At 36.0% G+C, this 18,165-nt stretch overlaps 1 protein-coding gene and 1 long non-coding RNA gene across 4 annotated transcripts; one reads left to right on the top strand and one right to left on the bottom strand.

Annotated features, from left to right (window-relative positions):
* Positions 1-6,951: 6,951 nt before the first annotated feature.
* LOC111410338 lies at positions 6,952-9,137 on the top strand. Of its 3 annotated transcripts, none has more exons than XM_023040612.1 (3): positions 6,952-7,511; positions 8,096-8,125; positions 8,591-9,137. In XM_023040612.1, the coding sequence occupies exons 1-3, from the start codon at positions 7,290-7,292 to the stop codon at positions 8,900-8,902; spliced, it is 564 nt and encodes a 187-aa protein (XP_022896380.1). In that variant the 5' UTR covers positions 6,952-7,289; the 3' UTR covers positions 8,903-9,137. The 3 variants fall into 3 exon arrangements, with proteins under 3 accessions (XP_022896380.1, XP_022896381.1, XP_022896383.1); XM_023040613.1 differs by lacking the exon at positions 8,096-8,125 and adding an exon at positions 7,819-7,848; XM_023040615.1 differs by lacking the exon at positions 8,096-8,125.
* A 3,367-nt stretch (positions 9,138-12,504) lies between these two features.
* Positions 12,505-13,793, bottom strand: LOC111411013. Its single transcript, XR_002705808.1, has 2 exons — positions 13,544-13,793; positions 12,505-13,089 (listed from the first exon to the last, which is right to left on the bottom strand). It is a non-coding gene; the product is annotated as an uncharacterized LOC111411013 (long non-coding RNA).
* Between the last annotated feature and the right edge of the window lie 4,372 nt (positions 13,794-18,165).

The following is an 18,165-nucleotide window of genomic DNA, read 5'->3' as shown; positions in this document are numbered from 1 at the left end:
TCGAGTCATAAAGGCTTTTGAGAGAAGTGATGATTTTTCAATTTTTATTTTATGCCCCTTCTTTGTTTTTCTAGACATTTGACTTCCAAAACCATCCTCAACTTAAAGCTTTCACCTATTTCTCACCTTCCGGGTCTAAACAATCCACACAGTATAATTTCATGCATGGAGCCTTCACTTATCTCCATGTTTCCCTATAATGGCTCAACCATCTCCAAACTATCTCAAAGTGGTATTACGGGTTAATGTTATAGAGGGTTATTCTAGGTTTCTCCTAATTTATTCTAGAATTTCAATCAATAACTTAACACGTGAAGCATGAGTGGCGTGCAAAAGAATGTCAAGTAATGCATCAATAAGTATTAGCAAATTAAATCCTACACTAAATCCACAGTTTCTAGTTTATACATGTCCAATAATCACATCATAGTCGGCAAGGCTACCAAACCCACAGAAGCATGCAAAATTTCATCAAAACTCACTCATCAAGCATGCATCATGCAAAAACTTGTCAAAATTAACGATGGATTGTGAAATGCAAAATAATTACATGCCGAATATTTGTTTGAAATTATGTTACCATCCCCCAAACTTATACAATACATTGTCCTCAATGTAAAATGTAAAGTTAAAATGGCAGAATTTAAAACATGGACACAACTTGGCAATAAGAGATTAACAAAACTCCCCTGATCAATTCGGTGGCTGTGGTGTGAAGTTGGGACCCGCAGCATCATCTTCAGGAGGAGATGGGAGGCGAGATAGGAGTTGTCTCAGCAACTCGGACTACTGTGCTTGCTCGGCCTGAACGCTTGAAGCCTACTTTCCATACTTCCCAAACGATCCCAAGTTTCATTCACACGCCACTATATGCCATCCATTCTCCCAGCGTACATGTTGAACCTACCATTCATAGTCTCTACTTCCCTTCTTGCAACTGTGACTTCATTCATAGCGTCCAATGTGTAGTCTCGGGAGGAATAGAGGTCTCTCTGCACTTTTTCAATAGTGGTGGTCATCGTCTCGAACCTTTGCTGGAGATTTTGTATATCCCTGCTAGTTCCAGTGGCGGTGGCAAATATTTGTCGAAGTAGCTGCGAATCCATTTCAGCTGGTTGTGGCGGGGCTTGTGGCAGGTGTATATTTTCAGCTACTTGTCCTTCTCCCTGCTCATTATATCTTTGCTGCTCAAGTCGATCTTGTTCTCTCTTCCTCACCCTAGCTCGTTCCTGAGCTTCAAATGTTGTGTGCTTTATTAGTGGGCTTAATTTCTCAGGTATCTCCCCTGCCTCAACTGTAACACCGGCGGCGAGACATATCCTGCTAATCAGACTAGGGAAGATCATCGAAGACCGCCTATCTCCCCAGGTGCCCAAATTCCGTATCTGGTCATAGATAAGAGTAGCTAAATCAACTTTGCATTCCCGGACTAAATGATATATGAACCCAGCAGTTTGATCCGTGAAAGTTGTCCGATGCGATGTGGGTTCGATATTATGGCACATGAAGACCCAGAGGATGGCTATGGAGGGAGTAAGCTCAATTTGATGCCACTCTGCTGTGGGTAGGGGCCAAGCATTTTCTCTTCCCAAGAGAACCTCCGCCACTTCATTCCAATTGAATTGAGTGGGAATCGGGACCACATTGTCCAAATTAAGATTGTAGAAGTCATGAATGACGGCTGGGGAGAACATTATCCACTTACCTCACACCCACATCTGGTGTAAGTGTTCAGAATCCGGAGTCTCAATTTCACTATTGAAGTTTGCATAAAATTCGCGGACTATGCTTTCATAAATCGGGTGTGGCTTTTCTACAATCTTATCCCATCCACAGATTTGTATCAGATTTGTCAACTCAAAACCACGGAAGTCCTCTAACTGGACCCGTCTCTCTGGTATCATGCCCCAATGGCGTATTATGTTCTCATTGAGCTAATGTTTCTACATTTTGGAATCTTCGTACACCTCCTATTAGATCTCTGGTGCGGGCTGTACTGGAGGAGGAACCAACTTTTTCTTTTCCCTTTGAGGTTCTCTTCGACAGCATCCTACAAAAGTAAGGAACAAAGTGTATCAAATTCTTGAAATAAGAAAACGATAAATAATATCATTGACATGCAAGAATCCCCCAAACTTTCTTCAAAATGTGTGCAATATTCAACATATGGAAGTCAATGTAACATCAATATTGCATTAATGAGAAAAACTCAAAACTATGGCTCTGACATGCACTTTTTGAAAATTCGACCCATGACTAAGTGACCATCTTCAGCCCCGAGCATCACCGAGAAACATGGAAATTTCCCTAGACAAGGTCCGGACATATGAAAGTACTCATTGAGGTCTAGCGTATAGCCAAATTTCACTACAATCGGAGGTCGTTTGGTTAGGAAAATACATGGACGAAGTTAGTGACGTGAGTTGACATGGCTTAGCAATTATGTGTTTATGTGCAACAATATGTGAGGCGAATGTGTTCTAATGAAATTCCATGAGATTTTTCATCAATTACGCCTCATAATAACAATGTAAATCATCACACAAATGAAAAGTCCAAAATTTCAAATCATATGTCTAATTGACATTTAATCAAACATTTTGTGTGTATTAGGAATTCCTTACACATTGTTATTGATCTACACGTAGAGCTAATCCACAGATCACAATTCAATCTCATTTCAACACTCAACCAATTCAAAAAGTTCATAAAATCAAAGAAGTACTTCAATCTTTGCATAGAAAGTTAAATTTCTTAACTTGAGAGCTTTTTGTGCGATGAAAATGGAGAATTTTGCTTCAATGTTCTTGATATTAATGCCAATGAAGAGAATAATGTGGTGCTTAAATGAAAATTGGATGCTTGTTTGATTGATTATGCTCGTGTGAAGGTGGAGGGGGGGGGGGGGATAATGGAAGTGTTCGTGTGAAATGTGAAGTGGGGGAATATATGGGGTGGGTTTTGCAAGTGACGGGTTTAAAACCCATCACTTATACACCATGCGGCCGCATGGTGTAGTTGAGGGAAGATATGGGGTGGGTTTTGCAAGTGATGGGTTTAAAACCCATCATTTATACACCATGCGGCCGCATGGTGTAGTTGGTGTAGTTACAACAAAAGGGGGTTGGTGTAGTTACAACAAAAGTTGGTGTAGTTGGTGCAATAAAATAAATTGAAGGATACAGTGGGTTGCCTCCCACCCAGCGCTAGTTTATAATCGATATCTCGACTTTCCTGTGTCTTCTTCACATTGGGTTGCTGAGTTGCACAGTGGACTTCTGCTTAGGGAAGTTACAGCCCCAATAATGTTTTAGTCTTTGCCCATTAATGATGAATGTGCCTTTGGTCTCGTGACTCACTTCAATAGCCCCATATTGCATCACCTTAGTTATGGTATAGGGACCCGACCACCTTGTTCTTAGCTTTCCTGGGAAGAGTTTGAGTCTAGAAGTGTACAATAACACTTTCTGACCAACTTCAAAATCTCACCTCTGAATGTGTAAATCATGCCATCTCTTGGTGCGCTCCTTAATCAACTTTGAGTTCTCGTAAGCTTCCATTCTCAGCTTATCCAATTCATTAAGTTGCAGCAGTCGTTTTTCACCATCAGCCTTGAGATCCATATTCAACTGTTTCATAGCCCAATATGCTCGGTGCTCCAACTCCAATGGTAGATGACACGCTTTCCCAAAAACCAGGCGGTACGGAGACATTCCTATTGGTGTCTTAAACGTTGTTCTGTAAGCCCACAGTGCATCGTCCAACTTCTTAGACCAATCTTTTTGGGATGAGTTCACTGTAACTTCCAGTATTCTCTTTAACTGCCTGTTCGAAACTTCAACTTGTCCATTGGTTTGTGGATAATATGGAGTTGCTACTTTATGTTTCACCCCATATTTGTTCAACAGCTGCTCTAATTGATGATTTATGAAGTGTTTGCCTCCATCACTTATTATCGTCCTTGGTGTACCATATCTTGTAAATATGTACTTCTTCAATAACTCTATTACCACTTTTGCGTCGTTGGTAGGCAATGCAACAGCTTCCACTCACTTAGAGATATAGTCAACGGCCACCGAGATATATTGATTTGAGTACGATGGGGGAAAATGTCCCATGAAGTCTATTCCACATACATCAAATATTTTAACCTCGCAATCACTTTTTTTTTTTTTTTTGCATTAATACAAAACTCTTTTCATATTTCTCTGCCCATTGGAATTTCACCCCTTTTTGATTAGTTGGATCATCGGCTTCGATATTTGGAAAATCCTTCTGTAAACCTCTAAAATAACTACCTAGCCCCGAGACACTATGGGTTTACCTACATTCAACGATCAAGGCCATTCCCTTACAACTTGAAATTTTGCGGGGTCTACTTCAATTCCTTAAGTGGTAATCACATGATCAAGAAGGCCTATATGATCGAGTCAAAATTCACACGTCAGAATTTGGTATACAATTTCTCCTTCTGTAATATTTCCAACATTATTGCATGTTGCTAAATATTCCTTGAATATAACAAAATATCATCGATGAATATAATGACAAATGAACCCATATGTTGATGATACACCCTATTAATCAAATCTAAGAATACTACAAGAGCATTTGTCAATCCAAAAGGTATCATGGTGAACTCATGGTAACCATACCAAGTTATAAATATCATCCTTTTGAATTTAGCTCTCTTTCACCTTCAACTGGTGATATCCTGACCTAATGTCCATATTCAAAAATTTTATTGATCTTTTCAATTGATCGAATGGACCTTCAATTTAAAGGATGGGATATCAGTTTTTAATAGCCAATCAATTTAGTTCTCTCTAGTTGATGTGCATCTTCATTGACTTATGTTACTTATTCCCAAACGAATATATGTTCCCCCAACAAGATACACTTGGTCCAATAAAATATTTATACAACAATTCCAGTAACTATACCTTCAGTTGTTGGAGTTCTTTTATCTTCACCCTATATGGTACTTTAGACACTGGTGCTGCTCAAAGTACAAGATCTATTGTAAATTCAACTCATTTATTTGGTGGTTTAAAATAAGGATGCCATGATTACTCCTTTCTCGGGACATAATCCTAGTTTGAACCTCCTAACCTTTTTTTATCTTAGTATTTACAAGATGTGGGAGCATACCTGAAAAGTCATTGGAACTTCCTTTTGTAATCAATTAGTGACATCTTTTCTTGTTTAAGTTACAAGAACTTTGTCTCCATCCGATCCCTCAGGGATTTGGAAAAATATTTTTTTCATCACTTTCTACTTGAATTGCATATAAGTCATAGAAAGATGTTGTGTTGTCGTTCTCGTAGCCAGACTCCCAACAATGGTCTACTACTTCGACCAACATAAACTTTGTAAGTAATACATTTGTATGTCAGTGCATGCCATGTGCTTAAAAAATCATCTCCAATCCCCATTAACCATTCCTTAGCTTCAAAAGGGTCTACTCTACCCTCAAAAGAATGATCCTTGTAATGGTGAAACGACTCCACAATTTAGTTTGTGTTGTGTTGTGTAACAATAACGGGTGCCTTCTAAGGAGTCACTTGTGCTTGCTGCCTACAAAGATTGTGGACGCCTTCATCAGATCCCTAAATATAGCTACCTAATTTGAATATCGTGCCATTTTCTTTAATCAACAAAATAAAATTTTATCTTACAGATATTGAACAACATAACTCAAAATGTTTCGGGGAAAAACGAATCTTATTAATTTAAATCATTGAAACCACGATAATCATTTGATCAAAAATAGATAAATAAAAAATGAGTGGGGATAAAAAATCCAATGTTGCCTATAACATTTTCTTTTTTGAATACGAAAAAAAATAATATCGTAAAAAATTGAAAAAAAAAATTATGATTCTAATCTCTACGAGTCATATAAATCTTATTTTGTGAGGTCTTATCTTCGGAGGTGTCATTTGCCTAAAGCTCAAAATCTGTGTCTATCTTCATAGTTGCATTACTTATAGCTTTCTTGTTCGTAGGCAAAGTGGATTCGAAATTGTATTTGCTTATTTGAAAAAGACCTTGTTATTTGGAAGATCTATCTTGTGTCTGTTATATTATGCACAAAGAAAATTTTTTGTTGCAAATGAACAAATATTGAGAAATCGTCCTCCTTGGTTCAGGATGAAGAACCAATATCACTTGATTATTATCAAACTGTTTGCAATCTGTTGTGAACTGTGGTACATGCTCCAATTCATGTTCATCATCGGACTCCATCTCCATGTCCTCATGCACTACAATAAAAATAACTTTTTACAACATTAAAAAGGCAGCGTTCGTTAATTGAGTATTGCTAAATGGTCTATCGCAAGATTTTTATTAGTTAATGTTGCCATTGTTTAATATAATTGAGCTTTAGCAACATTTTTTACTGAATATTGTTAATGTCGTCTTTTGCAACGTTTTTTGAATGTTGCGAAAAGTTTTAATTTTTTGTACTTTTTTTAACATTGTTAATCTGGTGCTATAGCAATGTTTGGTGTTAATTGCTGAAACGTTTAATAAATAGACTTTTGCAACGTTAATTGACTATTGCGAAAAGTTTCACTTTTGTAACATTTTTTGAATGTTATGAAAAGTTTCATTTTTTGAAAAGTTTTTTTTTAAACATTGTTAAAATCTAGTTCAATGACAACATTCTGTGCTTCTTGTTGAAACTCTTAATATATATAGTCTTTTACAACATTCATCGACCGTTGAGAAAAGATTCATATTTGCAATAATCAATAAACTTTGTGAAAAGTAAACTTTTCACAACTTTTATTGACCATCGCAAAATGTAAATTTGGCCCATTAAAAGACCCAATCCAATTCACAAACCCACAACCCACAATCCAATCCAATTCAATTACCCACAACCCAAGATCGATTTAAGTTAGCAACAATCCACAATCCAATTCATAACCCTAACGAAGCTTCCACATCCTCGCACAGACTTGCAATCACCTATTCATTCCATTATTGCTACACTACCTACTCCACTTGTCACCATTACCCTCTTCCAGTGCGACAACCGCCAGCGATGGAGCTCCATCTCTGCACAACCACCCCCTTCTCACATCAAAAACACACATTGACCCATAGAGATCCACCTTACACCAAGCCACTCCATCTCCCAAATCCACCTCAACACTCCTCCCTCCACTATTTCGAAGAAACTCTGACAAACACAAACAGATCCTATTGTGCCTACAATTATGCTATGGTGACCGAATTAGGTGACAAAAAGGATGAATTGCTGAGGTGGAAATGGGCCAATGGTTAATGAATTAAGAAAACCGAAAAAAAGAGAAAGAAATAACGAAGAAAAAGGAACTTGGCCCAAATATGTTTCAAACCCTATTTCGCATAACCATCGTTATTCTTTCCCCCACAACACCACACCAATTTTCTCAATTCTTCCAACATCGGCAATGCTGTGTCGACTGCTGCACCAGAAGGACCCAACCTCGTCTTTGTTCGTCGCATTACAAGCAAAAGTAAGTTCGAATAAGTTGGGAATTTTTTTGTTCTTTTCCCATTTTGATTTGAAGTTTGTTTTAGAATCTCTTGTTACTGTAGTGTATGAATCAAAAGAAAAATTCATTATTGTTATTTAATGGTGAATTATTGGGATTTTTTTTTCTTTTCTCATTTTTTTTTCGAAGTTTGTTTTAGACTTTCTTGTTACTGTAGTGTATAAATTGAAAGAAAAAAAATGCATTATGCTTATTTAATAGTGAATTCTTGAATCTTCATGTTGCCTTGAATTTTAATCCTTGCCTTTTTTTTTTTTTGAGTGGGCAGATGGGGGCTCGCGGGGTTGTAGAATTGAAGGCAACAACTTCATTTTTTTAACATCAATGCTGTTGGGCATTTTTTAATGGTCAATTCTTAGGAATTTTTTTTTGTTCTTTTCTCATATTTTTTTTCGAAGTTTGTTTTGGACTTTCTTGTTACCGTAGTGTATAAATTGAAAGAAAAAAAAATGCATTATGCTTATTTAATGGCGAATTCTTGAATCTTCATGTTGCCTTGAATTTTAATCCTTGCCTATTTTTTTTTTTTTTTTTTGAGTGGGTAGATGGGTGCTTGCGGGGTTGTAGAATTGAAGGTAACTGCTTCATTTTTTTAATATCAATGTTGTTAGGTCAAAACCAGTTGATATACCTTGTAAAATGGTGCACAATTCCCTTTTTCTCAGTCATTTCCCTATCTCCCAAGTAATTAAACAGAAATGTTAGTAGTTCTGGTATGTATAAAATAGAAGTCTGTTTCCTCTTCGATGGCATTACCATATGGGGGAGTTACTTCAAGAATCGGATGACAATATCATTACTGTAATTTCATGTCTAAGAATTTTATCTTTCTCCATTTTGGGATAATGTTCATGCTTTTAATGGGATTTCATAAATTCTACATTGAAGGAGGCTGTAAAGTTAATGAGATTTTTTAATGGGATTTTGGAGATTCTGCATTTTAAGATGCACAAGTATTTGAATTATGTTCAATGTTATTGAATTATGAAGTTTGCCCTAAATTTAATCTCAGCTTACAATATACCGTGCTTTATTCCCAGGTTACGATGCCAGAAAAAATCAGGGAGTATGTTATAGTTGTAGAGAAAATGGGCATTATTTTGCGGTCTTTTCGGAGAAATGTCGTTGACCATGGTGAAAACATGCATTCGTCAAGTGTTTTGAGGTGGAGAGAGACTAAGAACAAAGGTAGATTATTCAATACTTGTACTGCAAGATGTGGATATTGGGAGTGGTTCGAAGGTGGTGAAATAAGTGCAATTAGTGGGACTTTGAAGAATCATGTGACGAACGAAGGAGCTGAAGAACTATTTGCCACGTTTCAATCTCGATGTCAATTATCTGATCAATAGGATGTTAAGATTTCTTTCAAAGTGACAATACACAAAGGAATAGCAAATGTGGATGGAGATCAGAAAGGAAAGGGGCATGAATGAATTGTAGTGGTTAATTATAATGACCTTATTTTACTTATGCATTTCATGGATTAGTAGTTTCATTGGAATGTAGTAGTTAAGCAATTTCGCTTTGTAATTGTAGTCTTCGTATGAAAATTTTATTTCTAGTGTGTTTATGGTAGTGTTTTTATTTTTATGCGTATAAATTATCATGGCTATGCACGGGTATAATTTCTTGTAATTTTGTAGGAGGTTTGAGGCAACTTTGAAGTCTATGCTTTGATATCCATAGAAAAATGCATTAATACGCTCACTTCTTTAAGTTGTTGACATCCCCATCTAGAAAGTGGTTTTCAAATAGCAAAAAACCCAATGAGATCTATTATCGTAAAGACCTAAAAACGATTCATTATCCTACAAATTATACGTTTTTAACATCGCTAGCCAACACTCTTCAAATTCTTCAACAAATTGAGAATCATAAACCAATCCATGTATAGTAGAAAAAATCGAAGCTTTATCAATGTGAAATCTGAACTTCTGACAATTTTTTCAATATATGCCACAAACCCACATGTGCTTCACATTGGAAAATATGATCTAAATTGCATTCTGCATTGGCATGTCCTAATCGGTAATTATCTCATTGGGAGCTCGGTTGTTCATGTACTGCAACCATTTTGAAAAAGCCACACAAATGTATCAGTTTCTTCGTTTGATATGCGACCACATCTGAGGAGTGTCGACTGTCAGTGATGGTTCACTCCAACAAAAAAGATTAAACGGCATATCATACTATTCGTTAGATATGTGGTATCAAATAGGGGTGGCAAACGGGTCGAGCGACTCGCCGCTCATCGCGTCAAAATAGGGCTCGCGGGTAGCTCGAGCTAGTAAAAAAAGGAGCCCGAGTCGAGCGGACCGGCCCATTTGGCAAGTCGAGCCCACTCGATTCGCCTTTAGCTAAACGGCTCATGGGTGAGCTCGCCCACGAGCGGCTTGTGCGCCACCTTGAACACTGACCAAAACAGATTCATTTTTAAAAAAAGTGACCGTTTTGCTCACTTTTATTATTAGTCAGTGGCCGAAACGGCACTAATATTTTTTTTCCTTTTTCTTCCCCTTTCTATAAATAGCCTAACAGGCAAAATATTGGGATCACTTTAAACTGATTTCAACGGACGAGGTTGTCGATGGAGTCCTGGAGTTCAAAGTAGTCTGTAAATATTGTCAACAACGATTGACATGGCAAAAAGACATTTGTACCATTCACCTCAACCGTCACTACAGAGCATGTGCTGCTAAACATGGACTTTTTGAAGTCGATCAAAGACAACTGCAATTTAGTAGTCTAGGAACCAACACTACAACTTCGTCCCTCACCACGTGGATGTATTTTGAAGAGAATGCTTGAACAGGAATGGTGAAACTTATTGCTGGTACTGAGTGCCAACAACCAACATTTCATCTCATACGTGAAAGAATATCTTCAATCGAAATACGTTGAGGTAAGTCGAAACACCTTTCGTTCTAACACGATAGAGTATTTTTTTTAACAAAACAACAGTTAATTGTGGATTTGCAAAAATATAGTGGTGTTATACGTTTAACTTCGGATATATGGGAGAGGATTAATAAAAGATCTTATATGCTGCAACCGCACACTACATAGGCCCACTTTGGTATATGCATAAAAAAAATTATTGCTTTTAAAATTATTAAATTCCCACATAATGCTAATAATATATTTAATGCAATTATGACTATTATTAAAGAATATCGTTGCGAAAGTAAAATTCGTTCTTTTACATTCAACAATGCTAGTGTTAATAAAGTAGTTATCGAAAAATTGTGTAGGGTATTGCAACCTGATTTCGGTGGTTATTTATTTCATATTCATTGTGGGTTATATTTTAAATTTAATTGTGCAAGATAATTTGAAAGACATTAAAGATGAAATTCAAAGAATTAGGAATGCAGTAATATATATCACGATCTCTCCTAGTATAAAACATGTATTTGAGGAATTTTGTGCCGAATATGGGGAGTTGAGTTGTAAAACATTTGTTAGTGACATAGGTCCTAGATAGAACTCCACTTACTTATTGTTAAAGCCATGTGAAGGTTTTGAATATTTAATAACTAAGTTTTACAACAATGGACATATTAGAAACGATGACGAAACTATTCTGAACGAATCCGATTGGCTTTTTGCTTTAAAGATTAAAAGATTTTTGACAAGTTTTTATGATAGTACAAATATTTTACCTGGAGTTTACTATCACACTAGCTGTATGATGCTAGAATGTCTTTATATAATTGCTAGGGCCTTTCATAAATATAAAAATGACCCTAATATAATTTATCGGGAGTTAAATATACTCTATAGAATTGAAGTTTAGAAAATATAGGGAAGACTTACATATATTATTTCCTTTAGCATGCATAATAGACCCCCCGATATAATTTATTGGGAGCTAAATATTTAATTGATCAAATTTCTAAAACTTTAACTTTTGGTACACCTATCACATATAGAAATTCAGAACAAACTTTAAGTGAAATGTATGATTTATATGCTGAACGAATGGGTACAAATGTTAGTCGAGTACCCTCTGCGCCTACTCTTTCTATTAAACTTGAAGAAGACGATGTTAAAATATATAATTTATTTCAAGGCATTAGCACTTATAGGTATGATTCAAATGCAATAGGTTCATCTTCATCTAGTAATACTTTGTCAGTTGCATCTCCATCGGCCCAAACATCTGAAGGAATGCAAATACTTTGCCTGCCGAATTAATTGATTACTTTAATCATAATATGCCTACTAATAAAACAATTAAAAAAAGTTCCGAAAATATTATTGAATTCTGGTGGAGGTACGAACGACGATGGCCAGTAGTTTTCGTAATTGCAAAAGATTTACTAACACCTCCAATTAGTACTATAGCTTCGGAGTCTGCTTTTAGTGCATGAGAATTTTGTTTGAGGTCAAGAGCCGACTGAAATAAGATATTTTAAAAGCATTACTGTGCGTGAAAGATTGAAAGGACGCTCATTTCTGAATACAAGATAAATATGACGAAATTACATGTTGTCAAGTAAGTGATATTTTAATCACAAATTGTTATTTTATAAAACTGTTTTAATTATTTTTAAAAAATCGTATACGTTACAAGTTGTTTGTGTACAATTTTTAACTCCACCTACTCAAAATTTAAGTAGCTGGTCCCAAGCCCGAATAAAGGAAGATGGTTTATGTTTTATCTATTTTAAAAAGATAAAGAAAAAAAATCATTTCAATCAAATCATTTCGTGGATTAAAGGGCCGAACCGAGCCATCCCTAGTACCAAATGTGATAACATTGCTAAACTCTATACATGCCTGCCGATTCCTATTATCTGCTTAGAAAATATTCTTCAAACGTAACTCTTTATCCAAATCAATACTAAAGTAGAACTTTGTGCATTGTTCTTGCATAATAAAAAAGTTAGACTGCATTGTTGTGGCATCACCTTTTCCAAGTCATAACCTCCTAACTTTTTCAACATAGTTTAAACAATTCTTCTCGATGTAGGTCATATTCTCATATCCACATGTTTTAACAACTGCAAAGTTGAAACTTTTGTGCAGCAATAATCCTGCAACGTCATTTACTTCAAGCCGACGTTTCACTTGAGCACATAATTCTCTGTTGCATTGATACAGTGTAGACTTCAAAGGACTTGTTCTATGATTGTGATAAGGTGTACTTTGTTACTTCTCCATATTCCATGAATATCTGAACATGCAGTTAGTCTGGCTTTACACCCCTTCTGCAACGTAGCTTATGGCTACAGAGAAACACTTGTATTATTGACTTTTACCTTCACGGCTACAAACAAATGTAACATATTGTAGAGCTTTATCATCATCCTTTTTAGAATTTCTTTTTCTCACTGGAAAAATCAAGTCGTAGGCATATCTTTTATAAAACTATAATATTTAACTTTCGTCCTTGAACTTGATGCCCATCTCAGGCATAGTCATACCATCCTCTCTTGTTGCATCATCACGCAGTGATTTTGTATTGTCACCATTGTTGTTATCATCGGACTCCTCCAACATATCGACTTCAACGTCATTCAAAATTTCTTTCCTACGACAAAAAGCCAATTGAACTGTTATTATAAGTATGCTTTTTAGAAGAGCAGCTTGTTATAAGTACGTCCTGCCTATATCAAAGTGCTCATTATCATGCTTCTACTTAAAATAAAAATAAATTTAATGGTCATCATTTTCTCACAAATTCTTCCAAAAATTAGCAAAGTCTAGCCTAATTCATACTACCCACAATCATGCTTCTATTTAAAATAAAAATACATTTCAAATTTCACCTTAACTTCAGATTTCAGAATTTAAAATTACTTTTAGATTTTAAAATAAATTTCGGAGTTTAAATTTCAGATTTTAAAAAAATAGATTTAAAAAAAATAAATAAACTTCAGATTTTATAACAAAATTTAGATTTGTACCTTAACACCAAAATAATTTACAAGAAATTTTAGATTTCTAACTTAACTTCAGATTTCACAATAAATCTCGGGTTTTACCTTTTTCTGTTATCGATGGAAGCGAAGATCGAAAAATTGTCAGAGATATTGACGGCACGGTTAAAGCGATGTCGGTGCCGGCCAAATGAACGGATACTTCGGAGCTCGAGGATGTCGGAGTTGTAGAGGTCTAAATCAATGTGTAGATGCGAAGTGTGTGTTAAAAAATGAGACTGAAAATGGAGACCAAACTAGGGGGGAAAGAGCTGGGAGAAAATGGCTGGATGAATGGGGGAAAAGAAAATGAGTAAATGGGTCTTTGCACATGATGAGTTTGCTTTCCATTTTGATTTAAAAAAAAAATAGAATTTGAATAATAAAATAAAATATTATCCACTATTTCAACTTTCCACGTCATTCAGGTAAGGCCTCTATCATGCTTTATGTTATTCTAGCATTATTCTTGTGGTCTATATTCTCTCTCCTCCAGCTCATCGCCTCTCTCAAATCTGTCCTCCGCCACCAAGCTCCTTCGTCTTCTCAATCCCTTTGTGGGGCTGCTGCCTCTATTATCTAGTCCCACTTCAGAATCTTCCTTGCACGAAGGTCAAGAACCCTTCGACATCTCAAAGATCTTGCTTCTGTCAAAACCATATTCAGCATTCTGAAATCCCTTGTTTCTAAAAATAACCATTATGATTGTGAAGCTTTATCTCATGAAGTCATGGCCCTGCTTCTCAAACTTGACTTTATTACTGTAAAAATAAAATCTTCCACATTACTGTTAGAATTAAGACTATATGGTAAACATGTTAGTTATTAATTTTGAGATTTCTAGAACAGTGGTAAATTTTTATTGGAGATATCAGGCTTGTGTGGGAACCATTTGAAGGTGAAACCTTGTTAGTTACTACTTTCGAAATTCAGAAATCAGAGGTATAGCTTATAGGATACTTGTTGGAAGAAAAATCTAAATTTTTGAACTTGAGAAACTGATATTAATTTTATTTCTTGTTTGGCAAAGTTAGATACCATCCTTTACTTAAAGGGGGGCATGAGTTCCAGTTTATAGCGGTGAGTAGTGACTTCATAACGTCTAATTAACTGTATGCTTCAAGTAGTGGAGTATCCACTCTACTGCTTGCCGATGAGTGCCCTTTGGTTGATGCATAAACTTACTAACATGATGCACAACAAATGCAATATCAAGGCGATTGAACCCCAAATAGTGCAACGCCCCTATTGTGCTCTGATATAATTTGGATAGATGAGAAGATGTTGACAATAGGGTTAGGCAAGGTTTGACGTGTTGCAAGTTTACCTTTGTCAACAAATCTACAATATATTTTCTCTGAGTCAATAACAAGTTTTTGTCATCTCGGAGAGCCTTTACACCAAGAAAATATGATAGATTTCCAAGATCTTTGACAGGAAAGTCATGATCAAGGGTTGAGATAAGTTAGCTATTTCCTTTATGTTGGAACCCGTAACAATAATATCATCAACATAGATGAAGATAAATAGCTGGAGATTACTCCAATAGAGTGTGTAGAGAAAATTGTCAGCCTGGTACTGAGGAAAACATATTGTTGCAATTTATTAGTTAGGCGAGAGAACCAAGCCCGTGGTGCCTGACGAAGACCATATAGGCTCTTCTTTAACCGACACACATGTGTAGCAAAATCAGGATAAATGTAACCTTGTGGTTGGTGCATGTAAACATTTTCTTGCAATAAGCCATGTAAAAAGGCATTCTGGATGTCTATTTGGCGAATGCTCCAACCATAAGTGACTGTAATTTATAAAATACAATTTTTGGTTCTGAAATCAATTTTATGTTTATTATAAGCTCGTAAATTTGGCCAACAAGCACATTCAAACATGCGCAAGGCATGAAACTGTTAATCCATTGCCTCTAGCCATCTAGCATCTTTGGAAGCCTCTGTGTAACATGTAGGCTCAATAGTTGCAGATGTGGTCTCAGCAAGTAAGCACCTGGGTAGAGGATATTTAACGATGCCAACAAATGGTTGCTTAGGTTTGAGAGAGTGAGTATGAGACTTGGTTATCATGCGACGAGGTTGTGATGATGGTAAAGAGGCATTGTTGGCAGGTTGCTCTACAACAAGAACTAATGGTTGAATGTCATGAGTTACTGGAAGAGCGTCATTACCTTATGAAGTGTCTGAAGAGATAGCTGTGTGGTCATGATTTCCTTCAAATTGCAATGGCTATGAAGAACACATATCAGTACCTACAGGATTAATTAGCACATTTGAGATGTGTAGTGTTAAAGATAAGGGCAAGGAAATTGAATTGGGCTCTGATACATGATTTTTATGTGTATTGGACATATAAGAGAAGGAGGACTCATTAAATATGACATGCCGCGAAACAAATATTTTTCCTATGGATAAATCTAAGCATTTGTACCCTTGATGTGAGAGACTATAACCAATAAAATACAAGTTTTAGATCTGAAATCAATTTTACGTTTGTTATAAGCTCGTAAGTTTGGCCAACAAGCACATCCAAACATGCGCAAGAAATTGTAGTTAGGTTTTTTATTATATGTCACTTCATAAGGAAAATGGTTGTTTAAAATTTTTGTGGGTAAGCGATTAATAATATATCTTGCCGTCAAGAAAGCATCTTCCTAATATGGTTTTGGAAGATTGGCATGAGCTAACAAACCTAAGCCCATTTCCACAATTTGACGATGACGCTGTTCGACATAATCCATTTATTCATGTGTGTATGGGCATGCTAGTCGATGTTGAATCCCGCAATTTTTTAAAATAATTATTTAAGTGTCGATATTCACCACCCCAATCAGTTTGAATAGCTCTAATTTGAGTTTAGAAGTGGCGTTCAACATATTTTTGAAATTGTAAGAAAATTTGTTCTACATCATAGTTTAATTTTAATAGAAACACCCAAATAAATTTAGTAAAATCATCTAGAAAACAAACATAATAACGAGAACCATAACATGAAAAAACAAAGCTAGGTCCCTATACATCAGAATAAAGCAGTTCAATAGGTTTAGAAACGCGATGATTAGAAGCATAAAAAGGTAAGTTGTAGCTTTTAGCCATCTCGAAGTCAGGACAAACAGACTGTTTTTTATTTGATACAACAGGAATTTTATTTGCGGGAATCACATGATGTACTTTTTTGTAGGATGCATGTCCAAGAAGACGATGCCAATCAGAAATAGAAACTCGAACACCAACAACAGCTAAAGAAATGATTGATTGAAGAGGCTGAGAAAGACAATACAGACCATCTTTGAGATGACCTCTATACAGGATGCTCCCTGAGTAATTCTTGATAAGAAAAAAAGAAGGGTGAAATTCGAAAGAAACATTATTATCTTCAACAAATTTTTGAACAAATAATAAATTCTTTTTTATTTGAGGGACAACTAGTATTTGGTTTAAGACAAAAGATTTTGAAGGGGTGAAAATGAAGAAGTGCAAGTATGTGTTATATTCAAACCTGTGCCATCACCAACTTGAATTTGATCATTCCCTACATACCAACTTGAATTTGATCATTCCCTACATACTCATCTCTGCGGACATTGAGGTTGTTAAAGTTGTTGATCAGGTGATGGGTAGCTCTAGTGTCAGCATACCATTCTTGATCAATTGATTGTTGGGTAGTTGGTTTGAAGCAAAATTAGCTTGAGGATTTTGTCGAGGTGGTGGAGGTAGAAAATTGAGATCATATCATTTGAAGCAACAGAATGCAGTGTGACCTGGTTTGTCACTAAGTTGGCACCACAAAGTGTTGTCAAAAATATTATTTGAACAGTATGCAAGATTGAAATTACCTCTGCTTGAGCCACGAAGGGTATAGTGTTGGACGTACCCCCTGCCTCGAGGATTGGAACGATTTCCTCGACCTCGATTGCTATAAAAATTTTGTTGTCGGGTAGCAACATTAGTGATGGCATTCGAAATTAACTGATTGTTGTGTTGGATACAGGCCTCACTACTCATGGAATACACCTCTTCCAAAGTGATGGTGTCCTTCTGGTGGGAGATTGTGGCTACAAGTGTGTCATACTTTGAACCCAAACCAGCAAGTAAATAGGTTATGATCATCACACTTCATAGGTTGGCCAGCAACTGCAAAGTCAGTTTGCTAAAAACTTCAATTACCTCCGTTGTCGTACTTTCAGCGAACCTCCTACATATTTCAGTGGAAAAGGATTCCCAACTTACATCTAAGTTGTTGGTTATGAACCCATTATACCATATATCAGTCTTTCCTTTAAAATATATCCCAGCTATACCTATTCTCATTTCATCTTGTACTTGATGTATTTGAAAATACTTTCGAGCCTTTCTCGGCCACTCCCTCAGGCCTTCTGCATTAAAATATGGGAAATCAACTTGTGAATGTATGGCGTTACACTTAATTCTTCACACACACATCTTTTTTGCATTGAATACATTGAAAGTAATGCGATCTTGAAATTATTCATGAATGAAATATAATGTTTTTAATGCTGAGCAAAAAGGCGAGCAATTTGATTGAATCGTTGTCTCTGTCTTTAATTATTTTCCTTTTTCTTGTGTTTGCTCGAGGACTAGCAAAGTATTAAGTTTAGGGGTAGTTGATGAGTGTATTCCACTCATATTTTAGGTACCATTTAAACTTGATATTTGGCT

This window comes from Olea europaea, chromosome 15 (assembly GCF_002742605.1).
Source record: "Olea europaea var. sylvestris chromosome 15, O_europaea_v1, whole genome shotgun sequence".
Classification (NCBI taxonomy): domain Eukaryota; kingdom Viridiplantae; phylum Streptophyta; class Magnoliopsida; order Lamiales; family Oleaceae; genus Olea; species Olea europaea.
Note: the sequence above shows the minus strand (reverse complement) of the source record. Positions and strands in the feature narration are given on the sequence as shown.